The 27625-nt window shown below is 46.9% G+C and overlaps 1 protein-coding gene across 2 annotated transcripts; it reads right to left on the bottom strand.

Annotated features, from left to right (window-relative positions):
* Positions 1-830: 830 nt before the first annotated feature.
* Positions 831-19414, bottom strand: LOC144098514 (cytochrome P450 2J4-like). Of its 2 annotated transcripts, none has more exons than XM_077631219.1 (9): positions 19064-19414; positions 17277-17522; positions 16266-16393; positions 11421-11527; positions 10365-10666; positions 8031-8143; positions 5933-6194; positions 2045-2232; positions 831-1414 (listed from the first exon to the last, which is right to left on the bottom strand). In XM_077631219.1, the coding sequence occupies exons 2-9, from the start codon at positions 17489-17491 to the stop codon at positions 1224-1226; spliced, it is 1506 nt and encodes a 501-aa protein (XP_077487345.1). In that variant the 5' UTR covers positions 17492-17522; positions 19064-19414; the 3' UTR covers positions 831-1223. The 2 variants fall into 2 exon arrangements, with proteins under 2 accessions (XP_077487345.1, XP_077487344.1); XM_077631218.1 differs by having other exon boundaries at positions 832-1414; positions 17277-17561; positions 19064-19390.
* Between the last annotated feature and the right edge of the window lie 8211 nt (positions 19415-27625).

Raw genomic sequence — 27625 nt, 5'->3', positions numbered from 1 at the left:
CGGCACCTATTTCTCTTTCTTCTTTCACTCCCTCTCTCATCCCTTCCCTTACGGCGCGGTTCAGGTGTCCAACGATATATGAGACAGATACTGCGCCATTTCTTTTCCCCAGAAAACCAATTATTATTATTATTAGCCGAGCGTCCTAACCCAAACACATCCTTCAAAGAATGTTCCACTGACACTCTTCCCCTCATTCGAATCGTCTGGACACCAGGCCATGCTTCCCTTCCTGACAACAAGCGTGCCCATGGGCTCACCCAAGACCTGACCCGCCAGACACCAGAGGGAGAGGCCAGGACGTCTGGTCGGTGATTTACAGACGAAGAGAACAGCGTAACTCCATCAGCACCAGAACCCTTAACGTACACACTCACCTTTGAACACTACAGACGCCATAGAAGCATACTCCCCCTGCCCCACACGCACACAAACACACAAGTCCCTCAACAGAGCGGATGTCATAGCATGGCGTAAGTTTCAGACTCACACATTCCCAAACCGTTGCCACAAGCACCTTTTCTTTCCCACGCAATATCCTGGGGGCTGCATAACATGCAGCGCATGCTATTACTCCCCATGGGAGTACATACCCCACCGGCGCACCAACCACACATACTAAACCCCACTTTCTCCTCTTGGGAGGCTGTTGTGTCCAGCGTAGAGCCACTAGACCAGCAATGGCTGATCGAGCAGGCGCGTGTAGTCGCATAGTACGAAAACACTCGGGCCGAGCAGGGGGGGGGGGGGGGGGGGGGGGAGGGGGAGGTGTTATTTGGTGGCACGGCTGCAGGAATTCGTCGTAGAAAAATAAGGAAGTGCAAAATAAAACGGAGAGGGGAATGCTCTATTTATTCTCCAGCTGCTACTGTTGAGGTAACTGTGGGCACGGGGCTATACAATGGGGTTAACGTGATTATATACATATAAGGAAAAAAACTTCCAGCACAAACTGAGTGCTGCTTGTGAGCAGGCTGCGCGGAGAACAAGAACGAGGAGAACAGACGATTATCATGTGCAAGGGCATGCGTTTCGGCTTTCGCAGTCCCATCCTGTGGAAAAAAGGTTTGGCAGTGCATAGATAGCCATGTGACACATTATGGACTTTATAAAAAGTTTTCTAAGTGATGGTGTGCTCTACGGGGATCCGTTAATTATATGCTCTGAAGAGGGCATAGTTTGCGTTTCGCAGAATGCCAGCGGTTGTTCACCGCGTGGTCAAATCAGCCACGCACTCGTCGCCGCCTGAAGATCATCTCCTGCGCCTTGGGTCGGATTGAGAGGCCGGTAACTTCGTCGAAGACAAAGTCCGGACTGTCGGGTGGTGCCTCGATGGTGAAGTGCTCTAGGATGGAGGTGAAGTAGATGAAAACCTCCATGTTGGCGATCACTTCTCCCGGACACGCGCGCTTGCCTGCGAACGTCACCGAAAACCATGGTTGAAAGAGAGACAGCGAGAGAATCGCGAAAAACAATGCACAACAATGCAGTTGCACTTCCGCAGCGGCTAGTGTGCACTTATGTGGTGCTTTGCTAGTTTCCACATGTCATCGTAATCACAGCATTACAGTGCCAACTGCAGAGCAAAGGCCTCTCCCATATATTTCTAATTGACCCTGCCCTGTGCCCCCTGCGGCAATCCTCGCCACCCAATCAGCTGATATTTCTTCAAGTCAATAGAACATGCATGCTCCGGAGTGCCTGTAGACATTTCAGCTCACTAACTTGCCTTACCGCGCATAAATCACTGTACGTTTGGGGTGAGCATGTTACCAGAGCCGAATGCAGGAGACTGGCATGGAGACTGCGGAGTTGAATCGTACAAGAGCGCAATTCAACACGAGAAGCTCCCAGAAGGAGGTTACGTGGCGCCTGCTGGCCTTCCGCACGCCAGACGACTACTTAAGTGTACGAGTCACGACAGTCAATGAGCGGCGGAAAATTCATCCCCCCCCCCCCTCATTCACTCCTCCACCTCACTCTCATTAGTCTACGGATACTCCGGTTGCTCTTCCGGTTAGTTATTCCTTTTTGGCACTCTTACCGTATGAGAAGGGAATAAACCTCTCCGGCTTCCGGGGTCGTGTGCCGTCCTCCGCGAGGAAGCGCTCGGGCAGGAAGACTTCCGGGTCTCCCCAGAAGGATGCGTCATGGAAGATGGACCAGTGCGAGCTGATCACGATGCTGCCGCGAGGGATGACGTAGTTACCCACCTTCACGTCGGCAGTGGCACTGCGTCCAAGAAATGAAAATGATGGTTTCGTTTATGGGGGTTTAACGTCCCAAAGCGACTCAGGCTATGAGGGACGCCGTAGCTGAGGCTTCCGGAAATTTCGGCCACCTGGGGTTCTTTAACGTGCACTGACATCGCACAGTACGCGGGCCTCTAGAATTTCGCCTCCATCGAAATGCGACCGCCGCGGCCGGGATTGAACCCGCGTCTTTCGCGTCAGCAGCTGAGCACCGTAACCACTGAGCCACCGCGGCGGGTGAAATGAAAATAAGAGAGTTGGTATTCGTTCATGTACTTTGTACAGACCAACACAACTCTGTGAGCAAATTTAGATGCGTGTTACGTCTCGCCTACGACGCGCGGTATAGCCGGCGCGGATGCAACGGACGCCGCGGCTTCGTTCAAAGCGGCGGTCATTTGGACCCGTTCATCGCTGCCGCAACGCCTCCCGCCAAGCGCGTCCAGGCAGGTTTCAGTGCCACGTGTCGTCGTGCGTGCGTGTGTGTGTGTGTGCATGTTGGTGCCCACGCTTGTCAAAGCGCGGCAGCCGGGGAGAGGAGCTCCCCAACTTGGAGGCGAGGAGGTCTGACCGGCGCCGGCCTGGCGGACGCGCCCGTCACGTCTGGACATGTTCAAGCGTCGCCGTATCGGACGCCTCTTCCCAAGCCGTTCCTTCTTGCCCTCGACTCCGAGGGTATAAAACGCCGCTGCCCCGGACGCCGAGGGAGACTTCGATTTCTTCCTGCGAGTAACGTGGTCGCCCTGACCGGCTGCTCTTTTGCGATGCCAGAATAAAAAAGTTGTTCTGTTGCCAGTCGACTCATCCTTTGCCGGGACCTTCGGATGTTTCCAGCTTTGCCCCAGGCCGCCAGGCCAACGCTACCCTTGGGGCTTGCAACCCTTTTGCAACATGCGGTGGCTCTGCTCTCGCCGGGGTGAGGGGAGTAGGTAATAGCTGTGATATGGTCCACAGATACGCATGCTAAAACAAGAGTTTTCCAGCAGTTTTAGGATTTCACATTGCACCTATGACTTCGTCTGTTCATAAAATAAAGCTGAGTACAACCCAGAACATAATGAGAATAAAATAAAATAAATTGAAATTTAATAAACGAAGTTAATGTAACTTACTTCACTAAGTAAATAAGTTCTTGCGGCTGATGCTGTAAATTCCACGTCACAATGCAGCTCCATATAGCTAAACCAAAGCTACAACAGCTTTCTCTGTAAAAGTTTCCCGCCACTTGACTCAGACTTGTGACGTCAAAGCTGAAATTGACTCCGTGATCACCGTTTCAAGCGCTATCAGCGGTGCAGCCCAGCCTCAGGGATCTGCAAAAAAGCCTGTTTTAACGCATCGCAGTTTGCTTGTGAAAAAGGCCAATGCATGTCGGCATGATGTAAAAAAATAACTCGAAGGAAACACGAAAGACGGACACGACGACGCAGACAAGCTATTTTTTTACATCAAGAACCTTTACCAACTCGCCCAACTTTCGGCTTTATTTGGACAGTGGGGACGACACCACTATTTCATTTTATCACCTTGTTTAGCTTGTAAAAACTATGTTATCAGTGAAGGTAGCGTCAATGTCATTACAATGCGATAATCTATGCATACAGACCAATTTCAGTTTGCCCTCCATGTGCTTTTAACTATTTTATCTTCCATTCAACCGTTGTGTTCCTTACGTAGGGAGCTGGCCAGCAACGGGCAAATATGTGTTGATGAAGTACGAATAACCGTCAATATTTAACTTAATTCCGCTACCCGCAGCTCCGACTCAGCGGTTATGGCGCTTGACAGCTGATATTGAGGTAGCAAGATCGAACTCCGGTCGCGGTGGTCAATGCAAACGACATCCGTGTGCTGTGTGGACCATACGCGTGATTAAATGTGACAACACACGCCACATGCGAGGCCTGTGTATACAGTGAGTATACATGGGCGTACTTTACAGTGACCGCTCTGAAAAGGTCACTGATGTGCGAGCGGTTTCTTTCCTTCTTTCTTTCTTTCTTTACTTCTTTCTTTCTTCCCTTCTTTCTTCCTTCTTTCTTTCTTTATTTCCTTCCTTCCTTCCTTCCTTCCTTCCTTCCTTCTTTTCTTTCCTTCTTTCTTTCTTTTTCTCTTTTTTCCTTGTTTTTCTCTTTCTTTCCTTCCTTCTTCTTTTTCCCTTTCTTTCTTTCCTTCTTTTCCCTTTCCTTCCTTCATTATTTCCTTCCCCCTTTCTTTATTCCTTTCTTTCCTCCTTTCTTTCCTTCTTTCTTTCCTTCTTTCTTTCTTTCCTTCTTTCTTTCTTCCTTTCTGTCTTTACTTCTTTCTTTCTTCCCTTCTTTCTTTCTTTCCTTCCTTCCTTCCTTCCTTCTTTCCTTCTTTCTTTCCTTCCTTCTTTCTTTTTCTCTTTCTTTGTTTTTCTCTTTCTTTCCTTCCTTCTTTTCCCTTTCCTTCATTATTTCCTTCCTCCTTTCTTTATTCTTCCTTTCCTCATTTCTTTCCTTCTTTCTTTCCTTCTTTCTTCCTTCTTTCTTTCTTCCTTTCCTTCGTCCCTCCCTTCCTTCTTTTTTTCTTTCCTTCCTTCTTTCTTTTTCTCTTTTTTCCTTGTTTTCTTTCTTTCCTTCCTTCTTCTTTTTCCCTTTATTTCTTTCCTTCTTTTCCCTTTCCTTCCTTCATTATTTCCTTCCTCCTTTCTTTATTCCTTCCTTTCCTCCTTTCTTTCCTTCTTTCTTTCCTTCTTTCTTTCTTTCCTTCTTTCTTTCTTCATTTCTGTCTTTACTTCTTTCTGTCTTTATTTCTTTCTTTCCTTCCTTCCTTCCTTCCTTCTTTCCTTCTTTCTTTCCTTCCTTCCTTCTTTCTTTTTCTTTCTTTGTTTTTCTCTTTCTTTCCTTCCTTTTTCCTTTTCCCTTTCTTTCTTTCCTTCTTTTTCCCTTTCCTTCATTATTTCCTTCCTCCTTTCTTTATTCCTTCCTTTCCTCATTTCTTCCCTTGTTTCTTTCTTTCTTTCTTCCTTCTTTCTTTCTTCCTTTCCTTCCTTCCTTCCTTCTTTCTTTCCTTCTTTCTTTCTTTTTCTCTTTTTTCCTTGTTTTTCTCTTTCTTTCCTTCCTTCTTCTTTTCCCTTTCTTTCTTTCCTTATTTCCCTTTCCTTCCTTCATTATTTCCTTCCTCCTTTCTTTCCTCCTTTCTTTCCTTCTTTCTTTCCTTCTTTCTTTCTTTCCTTCTTTCTTTCCTCCTTTCTGTCTTTACTTCTTTCTGTCTTTACTTCTTTCTTTCTTCCCTTCTTTCTTTCTTTCCTTCATATCTTCCTTCCTTCCTTCCTTCTTTCCTTCTTTCTTTCTTTCCTTCCTTCTCTCTTTTTCTCTTTCTTTGTTTTTCTCTTTCTTTCCTTCCTTCTTCCTTTTCCCTTTCTTTCCTTCTTTTTCGCTTTCCTTCATTATTTCCTTCCTCCTTTCTTTATTCCTTTCTTTCCTCCTTTCTTTCTTTCTTTCTTTCTTTCTTTCTTTCTTTCTTTCTTTCTTTCTTTCTTTCTTTGTGTGAATGAATGTGTGACCGTGAATTCGCATATGTTTTAAATAGCTTCTATCCTTTCTTAGCTTCCCTCCTATCTTTCTTTTGCCTGCCTGTCTTCACCCCGGTCCTTTTATTTTCACCGGCTGCTGATCGCGGATACACAGATCGTGGAGAGGAGAGGATCGACTCACCACCGCATCACATTGAGCGGGAGGACTGGCCTGTAGCGCATCGACTCCCAGATGAAGGCTTGCGTGTACGGCAAGCGATTTCGGTCGCTCCACGACACATTTAACTTCCGGCCGTCTTCGAGCACCGCGTCGATCTCGGCCTGGACGCGACGCTGCAGGTGTGGCTTGACAACGCACATGAGCAGCAGCCACTCGATGGAGGAGCGCACCGTCTCGCTCCCGGCCCCGAAGAAGGTCGACACGTTGCCCCTCAGGAGGTTGCCTGCGACGCGATGAGCGAAACGTCGTTTGTCCACTTTGTACAGGGTGTTCCATTTTATTCGATATAGGTTATTTCTAAAAGTACTACAACGGCTGGAAAGCACGTCTGTTGAAGTTTTGTTATCTGGCTGGGCAGAAATATATTGCAAAAACATAGTTACAAATAATGATTTATTAATCGCCTGAGTTGCCGTAATTAATTTGGTCGTATTTCTTTTAGCCTTCGTCTGTATTCAGTAAAATTAAATACCCTTTATTCAACGCACGGAGGTGAGCTGTAGGTCAGCGATACACACTAATGCATCACATTCATTCATAGTGTTAGCCTCAGCGCAACCAGTATATTTTAAGCTGCAACGTTACGGCCAATACAAAGTGGTTAAACCGGTTGGCCTCTTCAACCTTCCGCTCTTTGGAGCTCGTCCTTTCCCTTGCTTTTATCGCTTACTGGAACTCTGGGAGGTACACTTTTAAAGAAAGCTGTAGGATGGACATTATTAAACAAAAGAAGTATTCTGAGCATATGCAAGGACGTAAACGGGCCCTAATATCGTAGCCCCCATTTAGGCCACGCATCATATGAGACCATATCTGTTCACTGACTCACTGCGGTGGCTAAGCGGTTAGAGTGCTCGGCTGCTGAGCTCGATGCAACTTCGGCCGCAAAGGCCACGTTTCGAGTGAGGCGAAATGCAATATGCCTAAGTATTACGTGACGTCTGTTCACATTAAACAGACAGCCTGCTAACTTTTATCTACTGGGCTTTCTTGTGGCAGTTGAAAGCTTCTTGCCCAAATAAACGAATATCGATTCTGGTGCTAATAAACACAACATTACAGTTTAAACCCTAATGTTTTTTTTTTATGGTAGTCTCGCTTTCTCATGGTGGACGGCGTCTGCGGACCCTGACATCTGGGCCTCGAAATATCCAAGGCAGTACCGAACATTACAATAATGTTATGAAATTGTTACATAAGTTGCTATAACGTTCTATGTTACATTAGAAATTTACTTTGACGCTACAAACTAACAAATAAACTTGTTTGCGGTACCGTAAACATTAGTTTAATATTGAAAGTAGAGATTGCGCATTTGGCGAGATCCAAATATTCTTGTTTTTTTAAGTATTAACAAATAATTTTATATGTTGGATCATGAACATTAATTTAGCATTACAACTAGCATTTTTCAAATAGCGTCTCTCAAGGTTTATTGCAATGTTTAAATCATAACTTTAAAACATTAGAAATATATCTCAACCATGGCGTCCTAGAAGTTTTCTTACTGTTTAAAGCAGCGATGTCCTTCAAGTAGCAGTACTTTGCAACTAAGCATCTTAGATGTTGCCCGCCATAGATTGAATGCATAGCCACATTATTTTATTAGAGAAAATTGCTTATTATTTCTCCGAAAGCAAAGTCTGGGCGTTTAAACTGAGTCAGCGCTAGTGACATGCATGACTGCATATCAGGTGTTTATCGATGGTCGCACCATTTCCTGTTGTGCAGCTCAAAGTTTTTTGGGAATGTTGATAGACCGTAATCTATCGTGGAGTCCGCATTGCACCTTTCTGGGCAAAAAGCTAACCTCTATCGCTCACTTATTCAAATTTCTTGGCAGAAAATCGTGGGATTCGTCGGTTCAGTCAATGCTGGAGCTGCACAGAGCACTTTTATTGGGATTTTTTCGGTACAGTACATCCGGACTTTCAAACACGTGCAAGACGAATTTGCTGTGACGAGATAACCACTGGTAAAATTAAGGTTGGGAAATCATGCGGGAAGCCTTTTTTTTTTTCTTTCGAAATGTACCACACGTGCCGTCGTGCGTGCTTACGCGTAAATGTCTTGCTCCCTCCGTTTTGCTGCTTCATCTCGCTAAGGAAGCTATCGATGTAGTCCCGGACTACGCCGTCCTGGTACGTGTCCTGGTGCATGCTGATTTTTGAACTGAAACAAACAACAAAATTAAAGACGGAAAATTGAGATGCTCGGATGAATCCTGTCGTGTCAGGAGTTAACACCACGACATTTCTTGTAAAAAATTCAGAGGCGATTATTGCGACTGATGCGGATTGGTATGCGCTGTAAACAGCGACTCAGGATGGTGTGAGTGATCTGTGTTGATGGGCTGACTCTTCTGATACAAATGACAAACCATCCCTCCCAGCGCGGTGCGATTGAGGTGTCCACGAGAAGTTAGACGCCTTTGCTTTGATTTCTGGAAACGATAAGCAGAACCACACAAGGAACTTCGCAGACAGGGGTTATTGGCGTGGAGAAACACACATGCTATGATCTTCTTAAACTTAGGCGAGTATCACACGATCTTTTTCCAGAAAATAGGAAGACAACACATATGTACCGTATACGGAGAAATTCCCGACATCATTCATATGATATGAAACGACAGAGAAAAATTGTAGGGGACTCTGAAGCTCAGCCTTAAGGGTATGACGCGACGGCGTAGTGGACTGTTTCCCATATATGCAGAATGTCATTCTATACTTTACATTAATAGATTCTAGAGAGTCCTCATACCCCTCCTCGCACAGTGGTGCAGTGGTTAAGCAATGCGCCACTGGCCTGAGATAGCAGGTGCTCCCAGCAGTGGACCTTGTGCTGCCCATGGTGCCTTTCCCGAGCGGCCAGTCATTAATTTAACTGCCACCTGCTACGGTAGGAAGTTTGCGCACTATCCGGTGGGCAGGTTGGGATGACGCCTCAAGGTCACGTGACCTAGGTGGCCCACCTGCCCACTAGGTTGCTCTCTGGGCACCACCTGCCAGATCCATGGTCATTATTTTACGCTCACAACGCCAATGCCGGATTTTACGGACAAAGAGGCCTTTAACGCTATCGCGTTAGAATTAGAGCAACAACACGAGGGCACTCAGCCAAACGGAGCCGGGAAGCTGGGCTGGCCACACGGGTCTCTCTGAGGAGCGCAAGCTGCTCATCAGAACCGGAGAGGCAGCCCAAGCCATTGTGGTCCTGGACAAAGGAGGGCCACTCACGCAATTCATGAAACTTGCACTGGCAGGTGGCTATTTATATCAGAACCACCCTAGGGATACCAGAGTAACTGGGTAAGTTCGGGTAGTAACTCGGGTTGCTAGGCAACGACACGAGGTCGTACGTATACGCACGTACGTTATCAAGATTATTCGCCGATGTTGGTGAGCGTGTGAGTTCTTTCGCACCAATATCTACCACTGGGATTCGAACCCGCGGCGGCGCGAACAGACCAGCTTCGCAAGCCGCTGCGTGAGACCGCAATTGGCTATCCTCCGCAGCCGAACACGCCTCGTGTTGAACTGCAACACACTCTCGCGCTATTCATTGCACATCGTCTTCGCCATCCACTAAGACTACGATCAAACTAATATTCGCGCGGTAGTGGTAGGTGTACTCTGCATGAGTTGGCATGGACAACGCTGTGACAGAAACACGGGGCTAGAATAAGACGCGTTGGTGTTGACAACATTGCTGTAGAAACGCGGCGCTGGAGCATAGGCCGTCGGCGTACATTAGGTAAACTGGCACTGACGATGAAAAAAACTCACAGGACGGTCATGACTGTGTAACGAGATGTTCAGCGATAGATGTTCGGGCGTTTGGTTTTGGGGATATATTCCTAGAGCACTAGTGTAGTATAATCAAGGAATGCACCCCTGCACAAGCAGGTGGCTGTTCCAACAGAGCCACCCGTAAGCTTATGCGACCCAGGTTGACCGTGGCATAAGGTCACGTGAAATTAATGTCACGTGACCGTGACATTAACCGGCAGGTGTATTTATGTCGCGATCATGTGACGTAATATCACGTGACCGCGACAGTAACGCACCGACCGGTTACACCAACGGCGATGGCGACGAGAAAGCCAGGGACGGGCGCCTAACAACTATTCCTGTAAATATTGACTACGTGCATAACTGGTTCCCTGGGCCAGTGGACACCTCAGTCGCGCTTTCAGGTACGTGGCGGTGGTGTCCACCTGCGAAAAACTGCGTTTTCGGACAATATTACGTGCTTAGCAATGCTGAGCCCCCAGCGATAATTTTTAGGAGTATCAGTGAAAATGCATTTGTCAACACCATCTATTAAAGGCGCGCACCGATTTCGCATATCTGTTCCTAAACCATGCTGACTATGGCGGACGGTCACTCACTCGGCGAATTCCTCTCTGCGGGCGAGGGCGTCCCTCAGCTTGTAGCAGGCGCCCACGCGGAAAAAGACGAGCAGCTTGCGGAGCCAGATACAGAAGTTGAAGATTGACACCTGAGCTGCGAGCGCCGGGATGACCTCGATCAGCTTGTCCAGGTAGACGCGCTCCGGTTCGTCGTACTCGAAGCGCCGGCCGAACACCAGCGCCGATATGATGTTAGACATGCTGGGCGTGAGCAGGGCCGTGGGCACTACGGGCTTGCCCTTCAGGGACTCCAGCTCGCGCGTCAAATAAGACACTTCCTCCTGCGGGCCGTTGTTTCAATCGAAAAAATCAAATAATTAGTAAACGACTCCAAATAAGAATACAAACAAGTGGAGCCTTTTTAAAAACTCGACCAATAGATGGAAAAGTTATGAAAAGAAAAATTTAGCAAACAATTTAAAAAGTATGCTTGTCTTGCACTAAAATTTCTAGTTATTTAAGTGCGAATTTATCAAGAATTTAAGCTTCCTTAATAAATTTAGTATTGTTGATGTAGTTTATTTGTTAATTTGATTCACTCATTTCGAAGTAATACAAATTTAGATCTCGGAACTGAAAAAAATTTTGTGAATTTTTATGTATCATTAAACAACTTAATTATGACAACATCAACAAAACAATTGCAATACAAAAGTTCTTACACTCACGTCCCAAACTTAAGTTATTTTTTAACCGTACTAAAATTTGGGAAACCGTCGTGCAAAGAATACACGACACCGAACATTTAGCCCATTTTGTGCTGTCTGCGTGAGTTATAAAAGCGGCAAGCTGTGACAGCGGTGTTCTCAATGAAACCTGAACAAATGCCTGTTGTCTAAGAAGACGTGCAGATTTCATTTAAAGGAAAATTTGTTTATTCGGTTACCGTCGTGCAGCGGATTGCGCCTGTCAACCTGGTAAAATGTGAAGGTTTCGTGCAGTTTGTTCTTGTATACGACACGCATTCTATGCACTAACACAAAGCACAAAACTTAGACTACCGTCGGATAGTGATCAGAGACATAAAAGGCTCACGCATATGTGTCGCTCCATGGCAGGCGTGGCCATGCCGAGGTTCTTGAAGGTCTTGAGCGAAAACCGCCGCTGCTCTTTCCAAAGTGGCCCGTTCAGCACAATGAGACCTGCTCGGAAAATAAATTAAATTAGTGTAAAATACCCCTCTTTGCGCGAATCCTGCATGCCTAGTTGAAGGCTTGATGCGTGCTATGAGGAGTTGTTGATCTTGAATAAAAGTGTTTGACGTCGAGACGCACCACACTGGTCGCTCCGTAACAGAAAACACGATACACTACGCATATCATGTGTGCCAGGAAAGAGCATATTATTAGTATAACGGGACCAAAGATAATCATCAAGCAGTGTTAAGTAGGGGAGAGGTGTTGCGCTGTACGCGTTGGTTTTGGTTGCAGTTGGACCTTGGAAATAGAAAACTCATTTACAACATCTGCATTGAGGAATACGTCTACTTATAGGGCAGGTAGTTAGAGCTGATCCGGATCACGAGAGGAAATTAGAAGAATAAGAATAGGGTGGAGCGCATTTGGCAGGTTCTCTCTGATCATGAATGGTGGTTTACCAATATCCCTCGAGCGAAAAGTATACAACAGCTGTATCTTACCGGCGCTCACCTACGGCATAGAAACGTGGAGGCTAACGAAAAGGGTTCAGCTTAAGTTAAGGACAACGCAACGAGCTACAGAAAAAAAATGATAGTTGTAACGTTAAGAGACCGGAAGCGGGCACAGTGGGTGAGGGAACAAACGCGGGTTAATGACATCCTAGTCGAAATCAAGAGGAAGAAATGGGCTTGGGCAGGGCATGTACTGCGAAGGCAAGATAACCGCTGGTCCTTAATGGTAACGAAGTGGATTCCAAGAGAAGGCAAGCGTAGCAGGAGGCGGCAGAAAATTAGGTGGACGGATGAGATAAAGAAGTTTGCGGAGATACGGTGGCTGCAGCTGGCACAGGACAGGGTTAATTGCAGGGACATGGGAGAGGCCTTTGCCCTGCAGTGGGCGTTGTCAGGCTGATGATGATGGTGATGATGATCTGCTTGCAGTATGTTAGGGCAGTGGTGGGGTGACATTTTTATATGCAGCGTTTATGTCAGGCGTCTAGCAATCTCTGATCCAAGGTGACGAGGGTGCGTCAGGGTCACGTCCCGGGAGGCGGGCCGGATGGGCCACGTGAGGGAGGGGGATAAGACAAGCGGGGCACTGGAAGGTTGTCTGACATTGCGTAAGGTAGTGAACTATACCTCGTATGTATGCGAACAGTTGGAGCAGTGGGGTGTGAAGGTGTACCGGTACAAATAAAGTTCGGCTAGTGCATGAAAGAGATTGAATGGGGTTCGGCGAGGAATGAAAGTTTCATGGATCGGTGAAATTTGGTGTGGCGTGGGTAAATTAGATAAGTACAATTTTTGATGCGAGTACTATTCGCGGACAGCACGTTTGTAAGCTGAAAAAGGAACAGCGCGAACAAGGGACGAAGAGAGGAACGTACTACACAGGCGCCGACTTACAACTGGTGTTTATTCGAAAGTTGCACACACATAAATAGTCTCGCAGCAAGCTGTCAGCTGAGTCAACGTCAGGGGCGGTGTAAAGGGCCGGATAAAAGCGATAAAACCTTAAAAGCTATAAAAGTTACAAAAGTTTTAACAAGAAACGATGCCTGTGGGAAGGGTGACAAGAGAAAAAGCAAACAAGATGCAGGTGAAGGATGGAAGATGGGCATGCGGTAAGGTAAAAAACGGGAACGTGGCTAACACTTGGTGTAAGATAGTTAAAAACTTAAAAAGCGAGATAAAATCACTTGTCTAAATAGGCAGTCTCCTTAGACATCAGGTTGATGGATGGACTGCTGACGCACGGGTCGCCCTGGTTTTGAATTAAGTAAGCTTCATGTATCTCACGTGTGCGCTTTTCGTGATATCTTTTCAAGATCTTTGTCTTGTCCAGGGCTGGCACGCAAGAGCATTTCTTGCAGTGAATGGGCAAGTTACTGCCTGTGCCGGTATTGAGTGAAGTCGAGTGTTCCACCAGACGCTCACTGATACATCTTCCTGTTTGTCCTATGTAAGACGCATTGCACGATAGCGGTATCTCGTACACAGCGGAAGTTACACATGGTTTTAAAAATGGCGTCCTGTGCTTAATCTTGCACGCGCTTTTCGGCAGATCTTCTTGGTTGACTTGTCTGCATAGGCTTCCTAGTTTGTTGGGCGCCGAGAAAGCCAAGCGTATTCCGTGCTTCCCGGCTATCTTCTTGAGTCTGTGGCTTGCTTCGTGTACATAGGGAATTACCGCTGTTCTTGACCGGTCCGGGCTGCTGTTAGCTCGATGGGAATGGCGAAGCTCTCGAAATAGTTTTTCTGCCAAGCTGGAAAGGAGCGAGAGTGGGAACCCCGCGTCTGCCAACCGTCCGACTTGCGCCTGGAAACTGGTGGGGATGCAGTGAAATCAAGAACTTTGCAGTGCGTTCGTTAGCGCTGATGTGGCAATGCTGCGCTTTACAAGTTTCGATTGGGCTGACGAGAAGGGCACGAGGCTTTTCATTGAGCGTGGCGCGTATCTCCAGCAGATGTGATCTGGAGTGATGTTGAGGATCATATCAAGGAACCTAAGTTCATTGTTTTCCGGAAATTCTGAAGTTAAAGTGAGACCTTGCAGTTTCGATTTAAAGAGGCCTATGATGCCTTCCGGTGTTGCTAGCTTGTTGGCGGCGTTCGGTTTGAATAGGATCAGGTAATCATCCACGTACCGCATTAACTTGACAACCCCGTAGTTGTTAAGATTAGGCAGTAATCTCCTGTCATATTTAGCCAGTAACGGGTTGCTATGCACAGGTGCTAAGCAAGACCCTATGCAGACGCCATCCTTTTGCTTGTTTTTTACCTTACCGCATGCCCATCTTCCATCCTTCACCTGCATCTTGTTGTTTGCTTTCCTCTTGTCACCCTTCACACAGGCATCGTCTCTTGTTAAAACTTTTGTAACTCTTATAGCTTTTAAGATTTTATCGCTTTTATCCGGCCCTTTACACCGCCCCTGGCCTTGAGTCAGCTGACAGCTTGCCGCGAGACTATTTATATGTGTGTGCACCTTTCGAATAAACATCAGTTGTAAGTCAGCGCCTGCGTCGTACGTTCCTTTCTTTGTCCCGTGTTCGCGCTGTTCCCTTTTCAGCAGTGTTATACCAACTAGCCCGCAACAACACCCCCGTAAACGTTTGTAAGCCCTGACTGCGTGCATAGTCACTGGGCTCGTTCATGGGATCCCAGGCGCCCGGCGTATAGTATGGCAGGCAAGGTGGTGAGCCAGCTCATTCGCGGCAATGTCCATGTGACCAGGTGTCTACCGAAGGGCTACCGGTCATAGGCTCAAGGCTGTGAATGCGGCATTTAAGGCCGACCGAGTAATGGACGGAAGGGCTTTCTCGCGAAAAGAGCATGCCTCCTCCTAGTGCCCGCTAGTCTGTATAGACTATATGCGTATGCAGGGGCTGGGGTATGGAGGTTAAGTGTTTGACTGCATCGGTGATTCCGTAGACTTCCAGGGTGACAGTGGTGGGCGGAGAGCTATGCAGGCCGGTTATGTGAGTGCTGGCTGCAGGGGAAGAAACGTGAAGGAGTGTGGCTGCTGCGGAGCCAGGGGTTTCCGTGAGGCAGACTTCTGTGTAGGTCACCGTGTCCAGTGGTGGTTTTTGATTGTATGCATAGCCTTGGCGGTGGCCTGCGTGTGTGTATGAACATCACGGCGCTTGTAACCACCAGGTAGCATGCTTTCGATTCTGCTCAATCAAAAGCATAAATAACGTTTCAAAATGTTTCAGCGTTACAGTGTGGTGCGGCATTATCTGGACGAGAGCCATTTCAAGAATGCAAGCTGCACCGTACGCAATTCATTGTAGTAAGTGCGTGGCCAGTATTCCAAAACATTTCACATCTACTTTCACGACGAAGAAGGCTGCAGTTTTTTGTCTCTGTATTGTGTAAGTATATTAAAGAGGCTGTACGATACCAGTATAGGCTGTAAGGTAGGCTACACCGTAAGCTATCCCCAAGTAAGCTGTCTCCATTGCCTCTAACAATGGACAGCGTATTAGGTCACTTAGCCTGCGCTAGGCAAGAGAGACATCCAATGAACTTTCTGTTTGCTTATGTTGACAAGCTTTAATTTCACCTTGCATGTTACCCTCATACATTCTTCACGCAGTGAACTTTGTTAGCCTATTTGTCGGATTATACACATCATCATTTCAGATGTAACATCAATACTTGCCGACGCACCTTAGTACGCATTTAATGGTCATATTTTTATCTTCTGCCATTTTTATTTGTTTTATTTTACCTTTCCCACACCACTCTCCTTCCTCTTTATCTCCCTTCCGCCTTTATCTTCCCACGCAGAGTAGCGTGCCAGTGATTTTTAAGCGCTGGCTAAATTCTCTGTTTTTTTCATTAAAGGGTATCTCTCTCTCTCTCTCTCATAATATCTCGTCCGCCACTAATGCAGAAGGGAAGCATATACATTTAGTTTATTCAGTAGAACCCCAAACATGCTTGCTTTTGTGGAGGCGTATCGCTGACAACGTATCTGGTGCTTGTGTTGCCAATACGTCTCTCCTTTTCAGCTGGAGATACAGCTGGCCCGACGCTTTTACGAACGTACCTGAGCTTGTTCTCATTGGCTGCAACTTGCGCGACGTTCCTCCAAACTAACACGAGCTTTCCCGAGCTGCTCCGATGCTTCACACATGCAAGATTCTTTGTCGGGACCATGTTAAGTAATGCTTTCTTACTAAAAGTGTCGGACAGTGCTGTCAGACTTCGGCACCTCTGACACCTGCACTCACCTTGTGATTCTTCGTGGATATTGAAGGGCAGTTCTTCTGGCCTTTGGAGCAACGCGTCCTGCGTGAAAGCTTCCTTCACGGAATCGAAATCGCACAGGAACACCACGTACCGGCTTCCCACGTTAAACCTGCGGGAAGATTGAGTTGGAGGTTAGAGTAAAGGTACAGGGTACATGTAGAATAAATGATTAAGTAAACGATCTACTTTTTCGTGCGCATGTACACTCTTTCTCTCCAGCGCAGACGCAAACGTTACCATCGAGGATGAATGAAAAAACAGTCATAGCTATCTGCTGTTCCCAAGCCGACGTCTGTCAGCGCACCGGGCTGCCCACGCAAAGGAGTTGACCCGGCAATCCGCTGGTCGACGGACAGGTCATTTATGAATAGAGTTCATTATGTGCTCTAATGCATAAGAGTGGTCATGAGCGTAACCGCTAGTAGACGGCCTCGTTCTGCTGGACGCGTACTCACACGTAGAACTTGTGCACGACTTCACCATAGTTTGCGACGTCGTCTTGGCAACCGTGATTCGAGATAAGCAGACACTGGTGGGAAACGCCGTGAACTCTATTGGCCCTTAACAACTGTACAATTCTCAGAATGCCGTAGAATCAGAGCGAAACGCTGAAACACCAGCACTGAGAAATGGAAAAAAATTCCGCTTGCTTTTCCTTCATGCCTGAAAATTTAGATAATAAGACGAAATGCCGTTTCCTTTCATCCTTGCTTTATCATGCGGCTATACAAGTTACAAGGCTTTCTGCTATTCAGGTCTATCGCCACCACTTTAAAACGAAGGAATAAGTCTAGCTAAGCCCGAAGGGCAATCAACTGGTATAAAATAAAAATAAAAGGCAAAATTTTGAAATGTTCGCAGTTAAGGCAAATTACACCAGTGGTTTTCATGGAATCTCTATTTTATTGTGCCTGATACTGGCACTTCCCGTGGTAATGACCATTCTCTGCATAGCTAGGACTTGCCGCGGGGTACGAGCAAAAAATACCCACCCGAACACGTTTCCGTACTTCTTCCTCAGGGCCTCGACGCCGCGATGGTCCTTGGGCATGAAGGGAAGGTAGCCCAGCAGAGGCACTCCTATGGGGCCAGGTGGGAGGTCCTTGCGCAGGTTCCTCCTGAGCATGTTCCACATGTACTGCAGCAGGAGTGCCCCCGCTCCCGCCACCAGACCAGCAGCGAGGCACTTCCAGAACAATGTCTGCATTGCTTCGTCCGCTGTCCTCTCGGAGCTGCTCCTGTGGCACGGTCTGCCTGATGTCTGATGCCTCCCGACGCTGGAAATCCACAGCGCGGAATGGTCGGCGTGTCGAGCAAGCAAATAGGCCTGTTCTCGCTAATTTCTGTGCACAAGAACCTCACACAGCGTAGAAAACTGCGAAATGCGAACTAAAATATTTTGTAAGGAAAGGAAACGCGGAAGAATCGTCGTAATCTCGGTGCACACGTGAACCACACCATCAGGGAAGGGATGAAGAAGGCAGAGAAAGAAGGCAGAGCGAAATAATTGCCGCTGTGGAGTGGTGCGGATTCGTTTCGCCTACGTGGTGGCCTTTAACGTGCACATGACCACATGGGCATGTTTTCGCATTTCACCCTCATCAAGGATTTTAGAGAACTCTGGGATTTCTTCTGGTTGCTGCTTTTGCGGTCATTATATTAGTATTATTCGGGTTGATATTATGAAGACAGATAAGAGAAATTTGAAAAAGGAAAACGAACAGATTAGCCGCGTAAAGGTCCATGACGCTGATATAGGCTATTTAGCTGTGTGCCTCGTAGTAGAAATGGAGATTTGGATTAGCCTGCCGCATCTTGGAAGGTGGAAACGTTTCTCCCTTTCAATGAAACCTATCCCCTTCTTTTTTTTTCAGCGATATATGTAATGCACCAGCTATGCAGTGTACAGCACGCCATGGCTACGTACACGCGACGGCGTGGTTAGAGTACTGTCTTAACCTATCTCCATGGCACCACCTACTCTGTCACCCTTATTCTGCCATGCCTCGTTAGTCGGCCGTATGGCGCACCGTGAGCGTGATGTCACGTTGTCGTTAACTGCTGTCCCAGATAAGATGGGAGCCCAAAAGCGAGTCTGGCGCTGAAACTCGCAGCATCTTTAGTCGTTGCCTGGTGGCTTTTTTTTTCTTTTTGGCTTTAGGTCTGTCTGCACAGGAGGTATCTTTCAAGTAATTATGAAGAAAATTTGGGGTGCGGCGACATCTGCTTTAGCATCTGCCCGAATGAACCTTTAAACGCTGTGCAGTGGTACAACTGAGCTGCTGTGAAGCTCCGGCATTTAGACTGTGTACAGACACATCGCGCTAATCGATCGCGAACAGCTATTAGTTGGCGACGTAGCTAGCTTATATTCGGCGAAGATAATCTTTATCAACGATCGATGAGCAATTTTTGAATAAATGAAATTGTGCGTGCCATATATTGCAGTAGGTATTACGAGGAACTAAACAGCCTGGACTATCGATCACAAGTGAATGCGCGGACAGTTCCTACTCATTCACCAGTTCTTGCAAGGTTTTAGGATTACACCGTTCAGTGGATGATCAACGAAGCTGCCTGAGGCCAGCAAAGAATAGACATAAAATTTTAAAGGCATAGGTGACCCTTGTCAAAGGGTACACACTCGGGAGCTGGCTAACATACAAGCAGCAATAAAAAGACACTCATTCTGTTTCGGTTTCTCTGCACACTCACGCACTCAAAGCCAAGCCCGAACAACCTCTGAAACTGTTAGCAGCATTACGCGTCTCTTACGTACCACCTTCAGGAGCGGCTTCGGGAACTCGTGTCTCTTCTGCACACCAAACACCTTCTGCCAGTGAAGTCGCTTCTTTGAGGTGGTGACGTATAGATTGGGTCACAAGTTTGTCTGCAGGAGCACTTGAACCAATGGCGAGGCGGTGCAATAGCGCCAACCCATTCAGTCCAAAGCTCTGCTAACTGTGCATTAATATGCTGCCAGCTAAAGGCCAGAAGACGGAGGAAGCACGAGAGCAGGACACCATAAAACAGAGGCACCGAGACGCATCGCAGGGATACTATGTGATACGGCACACTGATAAGGTTCTGATAAGACGTTCTCTTTTGGCCGTAACAACGAGAATGACCTCTATTTACGCAGCGACGGTGGGCGCCTTAGGAGCTTAGTCCAGGAGTCAGAAATCTACAGTTGAGCAGCCCCATGCGGACGAAAGACGTCAGCTGTTGTGTATCTGGTTGTGGTCATCGGTAGCTTAAAGTAGCAGTGCTAATGTGGGGCAAACGCAACAAGATTTCGCGTTTTTTGTGCACATGTCATTATGATAACAATGGAGGATGCGACATTAATTGAAGAAGCGTTGTTGTTATCAGACAATCTAGCGCATACACGCGCTGTATGGACTGTTTGTTTTGCTGCAAGGTACCCCCTTTGCCAAAAGTGACCGACCAGCAGGTTTTTGCTTCTCAACCATGTAGTGGAGCCTTTACGACACCCTTAAAGACCGAAAGGTGTCAAAACCTGAATACAAGGGCCCTCCTTACTTTGCACAGATTCAGGGCTTAAGGGCTGTCATAAGTGCTTCGCTACGCGGCTAAGAAGCAAACCACCGTTGCCCGGTTACTTTTGGCAAAGACGGTACGTTTTTCACTGAATCCTGGACCAGCTGCACGGAACAGAAGGAGGGTCTCGCTCCCTCGCTCGCTCACTGAGCTTGTACTTATAATACATTTTCGAGTTTTTGGGCAGTTCCTATGTGCACCACACACATGTTGGGATTCCGAAGTAATCGACAAACTTGGACCTTTCGTCACAAATGTGAAATGTTTATGACCTGAAAAGTTTGTAGATAAACTTAGTTTATTCCGGTACAGGGTTTACAGAAAGAGCAAAGTCTGCAAGCATGCGCTCTTGTCAGGGTTGGCAGAAACGCGCTGACTCAATGGTTATTTTATTTACTGAGCACGATGCCGCGGCCTAGATTTCCGGTAATGATAGCCCCATCAAGAAGGAGGCAAAGTGCAGTAACGCTCGATCACTTACATATTGGTGTCCGTCTGGATCCCTAGGTTCCCGTTAATGATCTGTACATCACACTGCGGCGTAGCACATAACCGTTTCCGCGAATTTAGGACGCAAGAATGAATTAATTTTAAACTGTCCAGCGTTCAGTTCTTGAGCAGAGAAAGGCAGGGAGATATGGGGCTGGCTATGAAATATGAAGAAAACCAACAGCCACTCAAACCAGCAAAGCATAGCAGAAGGTTTTCTATTTTTTAATTAGGGTGTTAATAAACGGAAATTTAATAGCACAATCATTTTATGGCCTGAAAATAATTGATTCAAAGTAGAAGAAAAAGCAACCACATGCTTCCGGTGGGATCCGAACCCGTGAGCTTCGAATTTCGCGTCGGGTTTTCTACCAACTAAAATACGACGGCGGCTGTCCAATCTACTTTCTGGGGCATTTGTGTGACGTGTAAATTAATCTTGAGAATGTTCACCAGTGCCGCCCTCGCACGTAGCGGGGGACTTGGGAAGGCAGGAAGCCAACAGCCACTGAAAGAAAATAAAAGAAGCTTAGAGGAATGCTTCTATTTTTTTAAATGATCTATTATTTTAATTTGTCTAATTTGTCATAAATATGTCATAATGAACTCCTTGTTTTCTTACCCTTGTCTCCTCAATAGTTTAACGAAGGCCTCTGATCTGGCACTCTTGATGCCATAAGTAGCATAAGAGGGCTATCGAACAGTTCCCCCCTTCACCATTCGATCTCGTTCTGCATGACACTCGCGGTAATTCAGGGCGCCCTATGCCTATCGCCTGCCTTTTCAGCAAAATAATTAACAAACGATCTCTTCAGCAGTGGTAAGTTGCTTGTGGGAGCTGGAGTGCAACTCATTTCTTGTATTATATCGCACGTTCTTGGACATAACGTTTTAATATTGAAAGATCGTAAGGTACCAGCTTGAAATTATTAAAGATAAGGATTCATTCTTCCGATTTTTAGCAAAACCTTTCTTTTAAATTTTTCCATCGCTCGCACCGAGCAGTTAGGACTGCCGTAGAAAACCAATGGGGAGCGCTTTTGACGATAGCAAAAACGTTAATAGCAAAAAAAAGCAAGCCTGTCGACGGGAGATATGCGGATATATTGATTGTTATAGTGAAGTCTTATAATGTATAAAAAATTTGAGTTCACGAAGACTTTCTCGTTCAAAAATATTTTGCTCAGAATTGTTGGGTATGTTCCTGTCCCGACTCCTCGTCAAGGCTGCAAAGGAGAATTCAGAGTCTAGAGATTTATATAATGGCCGCGTGAGAGCAGTGGATGTTGGTTGAGTATTTCGTGAAGACTTCGTGTCAGCCGCACTATCATTGTTTATTTGCGTTCTTGTGAAAATTAAAATTATGCTCACCTTAACGGGGGGATCGATATTTGTGCGCCACATGTGTGCCATCGTTTATGCAATTTCGCGGCTCCATATTTCATGAGAAAACACTTGATTTCATGAGAAAACTTAATCGCATGGCTGTGAACATGTAGCCGGGACTTTCTCATCCCACTCTTGTAGTCTACGGTAGGCGTTGAGCTTAGATGAACTAAGGCTTTTCAGTGTGCCTTATGGTTACTTCACTGTTGTGAGATCTTCGGTGATTTTCTGTTTAAGCTGCTTGGAGCTTGCAGTGAGATCTGAGAATGAACAATGGGGGAAGTTTGTGACAAATGCGGTAGATTAGCTTCTTGAGTCACAATCTACATTTACGGCCAATATCACAGTGTACAAATGCCGCGAGAAAACATATGGGCTCAAAAACAGCTACCGTGTTGTTTGGGACAGCTGTGCACGCGATACCGCTACCCGAGAAACAATGGCTGCGCCCGCTGATTGCAACGCTGCAGCTCAAGTTTTGAGAGCGAAGACCCGAGGGAGCTGGAGGGCTTTTCTTCTTTGTTTTCTTTTTTCCGTAGGTCACTTGTCTCGAAGAAGCGTCTGGGCAGTGCACTGGAGTGGAGCACGGCGCCATGTCAACGTACAGCGCATAGAATTGTTTGATATCGCAAACCGCTACTGCAGTTTTTGTCCGGGCGGGCTGCTGCTGTTGTATCGTCGCGGTCAAGCGGTTACTTGCTAGCTGAAGACGAAAGCTCGAAGGGTGTGAACCTACAGCTGTCAGACCTTACGGCTAAGGTCGAGCAGCTGGGGCATTAATTTTTTTTATTTATGAGTGCCTCAAAGACTCCATTGAACAGGTATTACATGAGAGGGTGGAACAATCAGCAATGGTTTCTTTCGATGTATGATATGAAGCGTGGCGAGCCAAGTTACTCAAGTTCCTTCACCCGAGCATTGTACTCGCACTATGAGGCCATTGTCCTGAAAACACGCGCCTTCCGATTCTATCCAGGGCATGACGCAGTTGCCGGTGCTTTGGAGGAACCAATGCACCGTGAATGGTAGTAAGTAAATAACTATAGGCGACAGACGCAAGCCCTTGGCTATTACCTGGCGCTCCGTGGAGCGCACTGTGTGCGATGGTCTGCTAAGAATCAAATTTGAGCAGCGACTTCATTTGGCATGTAGAGCTGCGTTTGCCTATTCATTCTTAGGGGATTTGTGAAAGCACGTGCCTAGTTTAATTGATCTGAATAAATAAGAAGTTATTGGAGCCTGATTAACAGCTCTTAGAGTTATTGGCCTCGTGTTGGACGTAGTCAGACCACCGCTCACTACCTTGTCTGCACGTTCTGCTCGCAGCAGTCCATCGTTCGTCATGGTTATACCCGGATCATCCCTGCGCCGACTCCCCAGTAGCTGCTGCCAAAGCGGGTTTCAATCATCCGCTGCAAGGGACCATCAATCATGACCATCAAGGGATCATCAATGGTGCCAAGTATCGACTGGGTTTCCCTGCGCGTGCAGCTAAATGTAGTAAAACGCATTCCCTACAGTCGGCAAATACGCCGAAGCAGTGACGTGATTAGCGGCGATTTGCAAATAAAGCAGCAACGGGCTAAATGTAAGGAAGCTTGCATTTGCGCGTTATAATTCCACTATTTTGAGAACAAATATGAGGAACCGGATGAGGGAGCAGGCAACTTCGATGTGCGGTTCTATAATGCAACAGTCCCTGCAATACTGGCGAGACCAACGGCGACTCTCTAGCAGCGTCAGATGCACTGCACCATTCACATCAAAGTCCTGACTGCGTGCTCACTGCAAGGTATAGACTAGAAATAACTGACCTGGCCACGTCATTTAAATCAGGGCATGTGAATTCTCAGCTGTGAGATCGGCGTGAGCAAGGCGTTTATAGTGCATTTGGAAGCACAATAAATTTGTTGAAACTAGATTGCTTATTTCTAATCGCTGAATGACAGCCTTTCGCCCAAAAAGAAACAGAAGTCTACCTTCAGAAACGATGTCCCCGTTTTGAAGTTGCTTGATGTTGCGTGCCAAAGAAAAGTGCCTGGGCCGTCGTGTTTAAACACGTCATCTACTTTTTTTCTTCATTCCTTTGTGCCCAGGAAGAGTACGGATGCAATTAATTGAGCTGCTCTTGGGAAAGTGAGTAGGCAAGGAGCTATGTGGCCTGGTGTACCACGGGTGTCAAATACACTGCCATGCTCTAAATGTGCATGCTTTCGATGTATCCCACAGTCGGAGGCGCGGTATGCTCTAACACTACAGCGGTCTGCACGCTGCCTGTCCATTGTACTCGATTGCCGCCAATTAGATATTTAGTGTGCAGGCAGTCTATGCACGAAAAAACCATGATCGAAGGACGCGAGAGGCACACCATGGCGACGAGTTAAGAGAGGCGATCAATAAGTGACACCAGCTATGGGTCTTTGGGTTGTTCTGAAGCCGTGTTGTCGACAGGGAGGGAGGACAAGACGTAGTTAGAGGAAGGCGTAAGCGGAATGCCAGGTAGCACCGGCGTGAGAGAGAAAGCGTCAGAGTGCATGCGCCCGCACCGGTGGATCCCGCGGATATCATATTCTTGGAAGCAGAGCGCCGATCGGGCGAGGCTTCCGGACGGGTCTAGGCTACACCGACATTCACTGCAAAACGACGTTCACACACTCATTGTTGATGTAAAGGGGACGAGTTTTAACCGAGCGGCGCGAAATTATTTTACGCAATTTTCTTAGGAATAAACGCGTCTTTCGCTGCCGGACAAACATCGACATTGCCGTGCTGTGCACCAGAACCAATTTTTATTCTAAGAATAAAAGTAGGATGCAGTTATTTTCAGTGTCCCTATAAGGGCACAAAAAATGCAGCCGTAAAGCATCGACGGAAAGCTGGTTTGGACAGCGCGCCAGTTATAAACCTCGTAGTATGCACCCCAGTCACTGCAGAATTGCGCAGAAGCATATTTAAATTGCCGCATTTTCTTCAGTGTTACGTATTTTGTTTAATTGCTACCGGATATTCTTTTCCCAGGGCCAGCACAGCGCTAAGTCAGACCCTAAAATGCAGCAAGCGAACGCGTGGAATTATCATTGTGAGCTCACCGCGGTTGCGAGTCGTATTCCGTGCCGAGCTGGCGCCGTTTTGATCTGTCGGCTAAGGGGGGGAATCTGTCGTGTGAGGGCGCCACCAGCAGGTATGCGAGGAGGGCCAACAGCCACTCCAGCGATTCCAACGCGGAGATAACACTGCAGCGTAGTATTAGTCTTGCAATGCTTGTAGATAGCTGCGCGCCGACTCACAACTGAAAAGCTGCGACCTTGTGTAAACCTTACGACTTTTCGGGTTGTTTGGTAGGAGATTTAGGAAGGGTCGTTGCTGTGATTATTACGGAATTCCTCTAGCTTGCTCAAGCTACTATGATGAAAACCGGATAGAATTTGGTAGTGCCACCGGTACAAATGCCGCCTCACCTCGTAGTTTCTGGAAAGCTTTGTTTTTTGAGGCGTTTAGACAGGATCGAATCCCGCAGGCTTCCTCAAGGTGTGAATGTAGAGCCGTTAGTAGGGAAGACAGGGAATGGCAGAGAAATTTATTGTTGTTATTATTACATTACTGTAAGGAGGTTACCGCTCAAAACAAACTGACATATAGGTATATTGCCACTTCAACACCGTGGACAACAGGCGAGGAGACTGAAGTTGCACTGAAACGAATTCTCTATTGGGTTGACTTGCGCCCACAAAGAAGTGACGAACTCAGCGGCGGCAATTACAACAATCGCGCTCGGCGGTCGCCGAAGAACACAATCACCTCCGCTTTGAGCCGTACTCAGATTGCAACATTCGAGACGAGGGGGCATGGAAGAGCGACAGTAATCTCGAGCAAGTGGGGAGAACATCGCGCGATTATACCTTTGCAGAACGCTCTGGTGCCCTCTTGCCCATTAAAAAAAGTGATAGCCTCATGCTATGCTATTCCGCCGGCGATAAGCAAATCGCATAAGCAGATCTGAGATGTAGATTAACCCCGCCATGCGGTAATAATAACTCCGCAGCGTATTTATTTACGACTGTGTTGATTTAACTATACGTGTGTAACAGACTTAAGACACAAGACACGGCTGCTTCACCTCACAGTTTATGATTGCAAGCCCAGGCCGCCGTCTAAGCTTTGTCTGCCGTTTTTAACCTTTTGAAGTATGAAAGTCCACTTTAGCAAAAAATAAAATAATTATATTGCATAAATTTTATTACCATGCTGAATACAGTCTCGAATGACACATCTTCCAGTGATCTCGTGGCACAGATTGTCGGGTTCTCAATTGGCTGTGGTTTCAGTTGCACGACCTCTTTTCTGGGTTACTGTCTTCACTGGCGGGGCGTGTGGTGTTGAGAGGGGGGGGGGGGGGGAGTAGATTCGATTTACTGCAGTCCCTACTGAGACCAGGCTTCAAAAAAATTTAATTGTTATCCTTCAGCTCTCTCATGCTCACGATAAATGGTATATGGATAAAGCGTTAAACACGCAGCATGAGCATCGCGAAAGAAGACTACAGAGAGTAGGCAGTTGTTTCGAAGCCAAGCCATCGCATGGCATTGCGAAACCAAAAAATGAAGTGGGAGTAAGCGACGGTAAACAACCTGACTGAAAACACTTGAGAATACGAGCGAGTAAAAACAACCCCTGTGGTAGAGTAATCGTTGCCACCGTTTCACCTGGAGGTATACGCAATGAGGGAGGGAAAATGAGGCGGAAATTTTGAGGTTCCTCTCCTTCTGCCTGATTTTCAGGATTCATGGTTTAGGATAACATGTGAGATAACAAGAGGGAACATGTCAGAAAATGTGAAGTTTTTGATGGTAAGTTTTAGGTACAGAAAAATGACCACTTTGACTGAAAAAGCAAACATTTGTCACAGCTGTCAATCACTTTCCCTCAGAGGAGCGCGGAAAATCTGGTAGTGTTTATTCACGCTCCAGCATTTTTACCTATAACTCTAGTGAAGCGGAAGGCCAAAACCTAGCATGCGGAGTCCCCTACATCTGTTCATATCGCGTATTGGGGAGTGTGCGAGCTCTTTGTCCAATTCTTGCGACTGTGGGGTGATAGCTGTGCTTGATTTGCTCTTTTGTGTTGCAACTGTCGAGGTTACCGCGGAGATTTCTCAGGCAATAAATCTGCAACGCACTCACTACCCCGGAATATCATTGCTCTGCCAAAAAAAAAATTAGGCAGTGGCTTAGCTCTGGTTAAGCCTGGATATACAAGCGAAAACCTTCAGTTATGCTTGGTTTGACGTCATGGTTATGCTTCGTAGCTTAGCTGGTATTGTATACATTGTTTATCTATAGACGTAGACTTGGTTACTAAATGGCACATGTTGACGAGTTAGACACAGAAGTCGTACCACGTGGTGGTTGTAACGGCCAGTCTTGGGATTTTCCTCTTCTGACTCTCTTGTTTCCTCTTCCTCACTCGCTTGGCTGCTGCTGGCTGAAGATGCGGCCAAGACACGCTTTTCGGCTTCTTTCCGACGTCGTTTAGCAAGGCGTATTTCCCGTTGTTCAGGCGTTTCGGCTGCACGTTTAGCTTTGGCTTTATCATTTTTTTCGCTGTTGTGCAGCCAACTCCCAAGCGAGTACTTGTGGATCGGACGAATTTAGTTTCTCAGCTTTCTGCGTAGTCAAGCAGCAGCCGCACTCCCCTTCCCTTCCATGTCGTGTGCGCACGCCTATTCTCTGGCAAGCGCATTATATAGCCTCCTTGCGCATGCACATGACGCACATGTGCAGTAGCGCGCGGCTGCGCCGAAAGGTCAGGCGACGGAGTCGGCGGCGGCGACAACTGCTGCAGCGGCGAGGAGCGAAAACCTGCGCGGCGCGTGACGTCACTCGTTTTCGCGCATGCGCATAACTCA

The sequence above is a fragment of the Amblyomma americanum genome, chromosome 7 (assembly GCF_052857255.1).
Source record: "Amblyomma americanum isolate KBUSLIRL-KWMA chromosome 7, ASM5285725v1, whole genome shotgun sequence".
Classification (NCBI taxonomy): Eukaryota; Metazoa; Arthropoda; class Arachnida; order Ixodida; family Ixodidae; genus Amblyomma; species Amblyomma americanum.
The sequence above is the reverse complement of the archived record's forward strand: the minus strand, read 5'-3'. Positions and strand labels throughout refer to the sequence as shown.

What these genes read in the sequence shown, in the direction of transcription:
- LOC144098514 (XM_077631219.1), bottom strand. Translation starts at nt 17,491, where the DNA reads ATGCAGACATTGTTCTGGAAGTGCCTCGCTGCTGGTCTGGTGGCGGGA. An exon ending in AAGTACGGAAACGTGTTCGG is followed by an intron (nt 16,394 to 17,276) that starts GTGGGTATTTTT and finishes ATCTTCCCGCAG; the next exon opens with GTTTAACGTGGGAAGCCGGT. An exon ending in GTTTATTCCCTTCTCATACG is followed by an intron (nt 1,415 to 2,044) that starts GTAAGAGTGCCA and finishes TGACGTTCGCAG; the next exon opens with GCAAGCGCGCGTGTCCGGGA.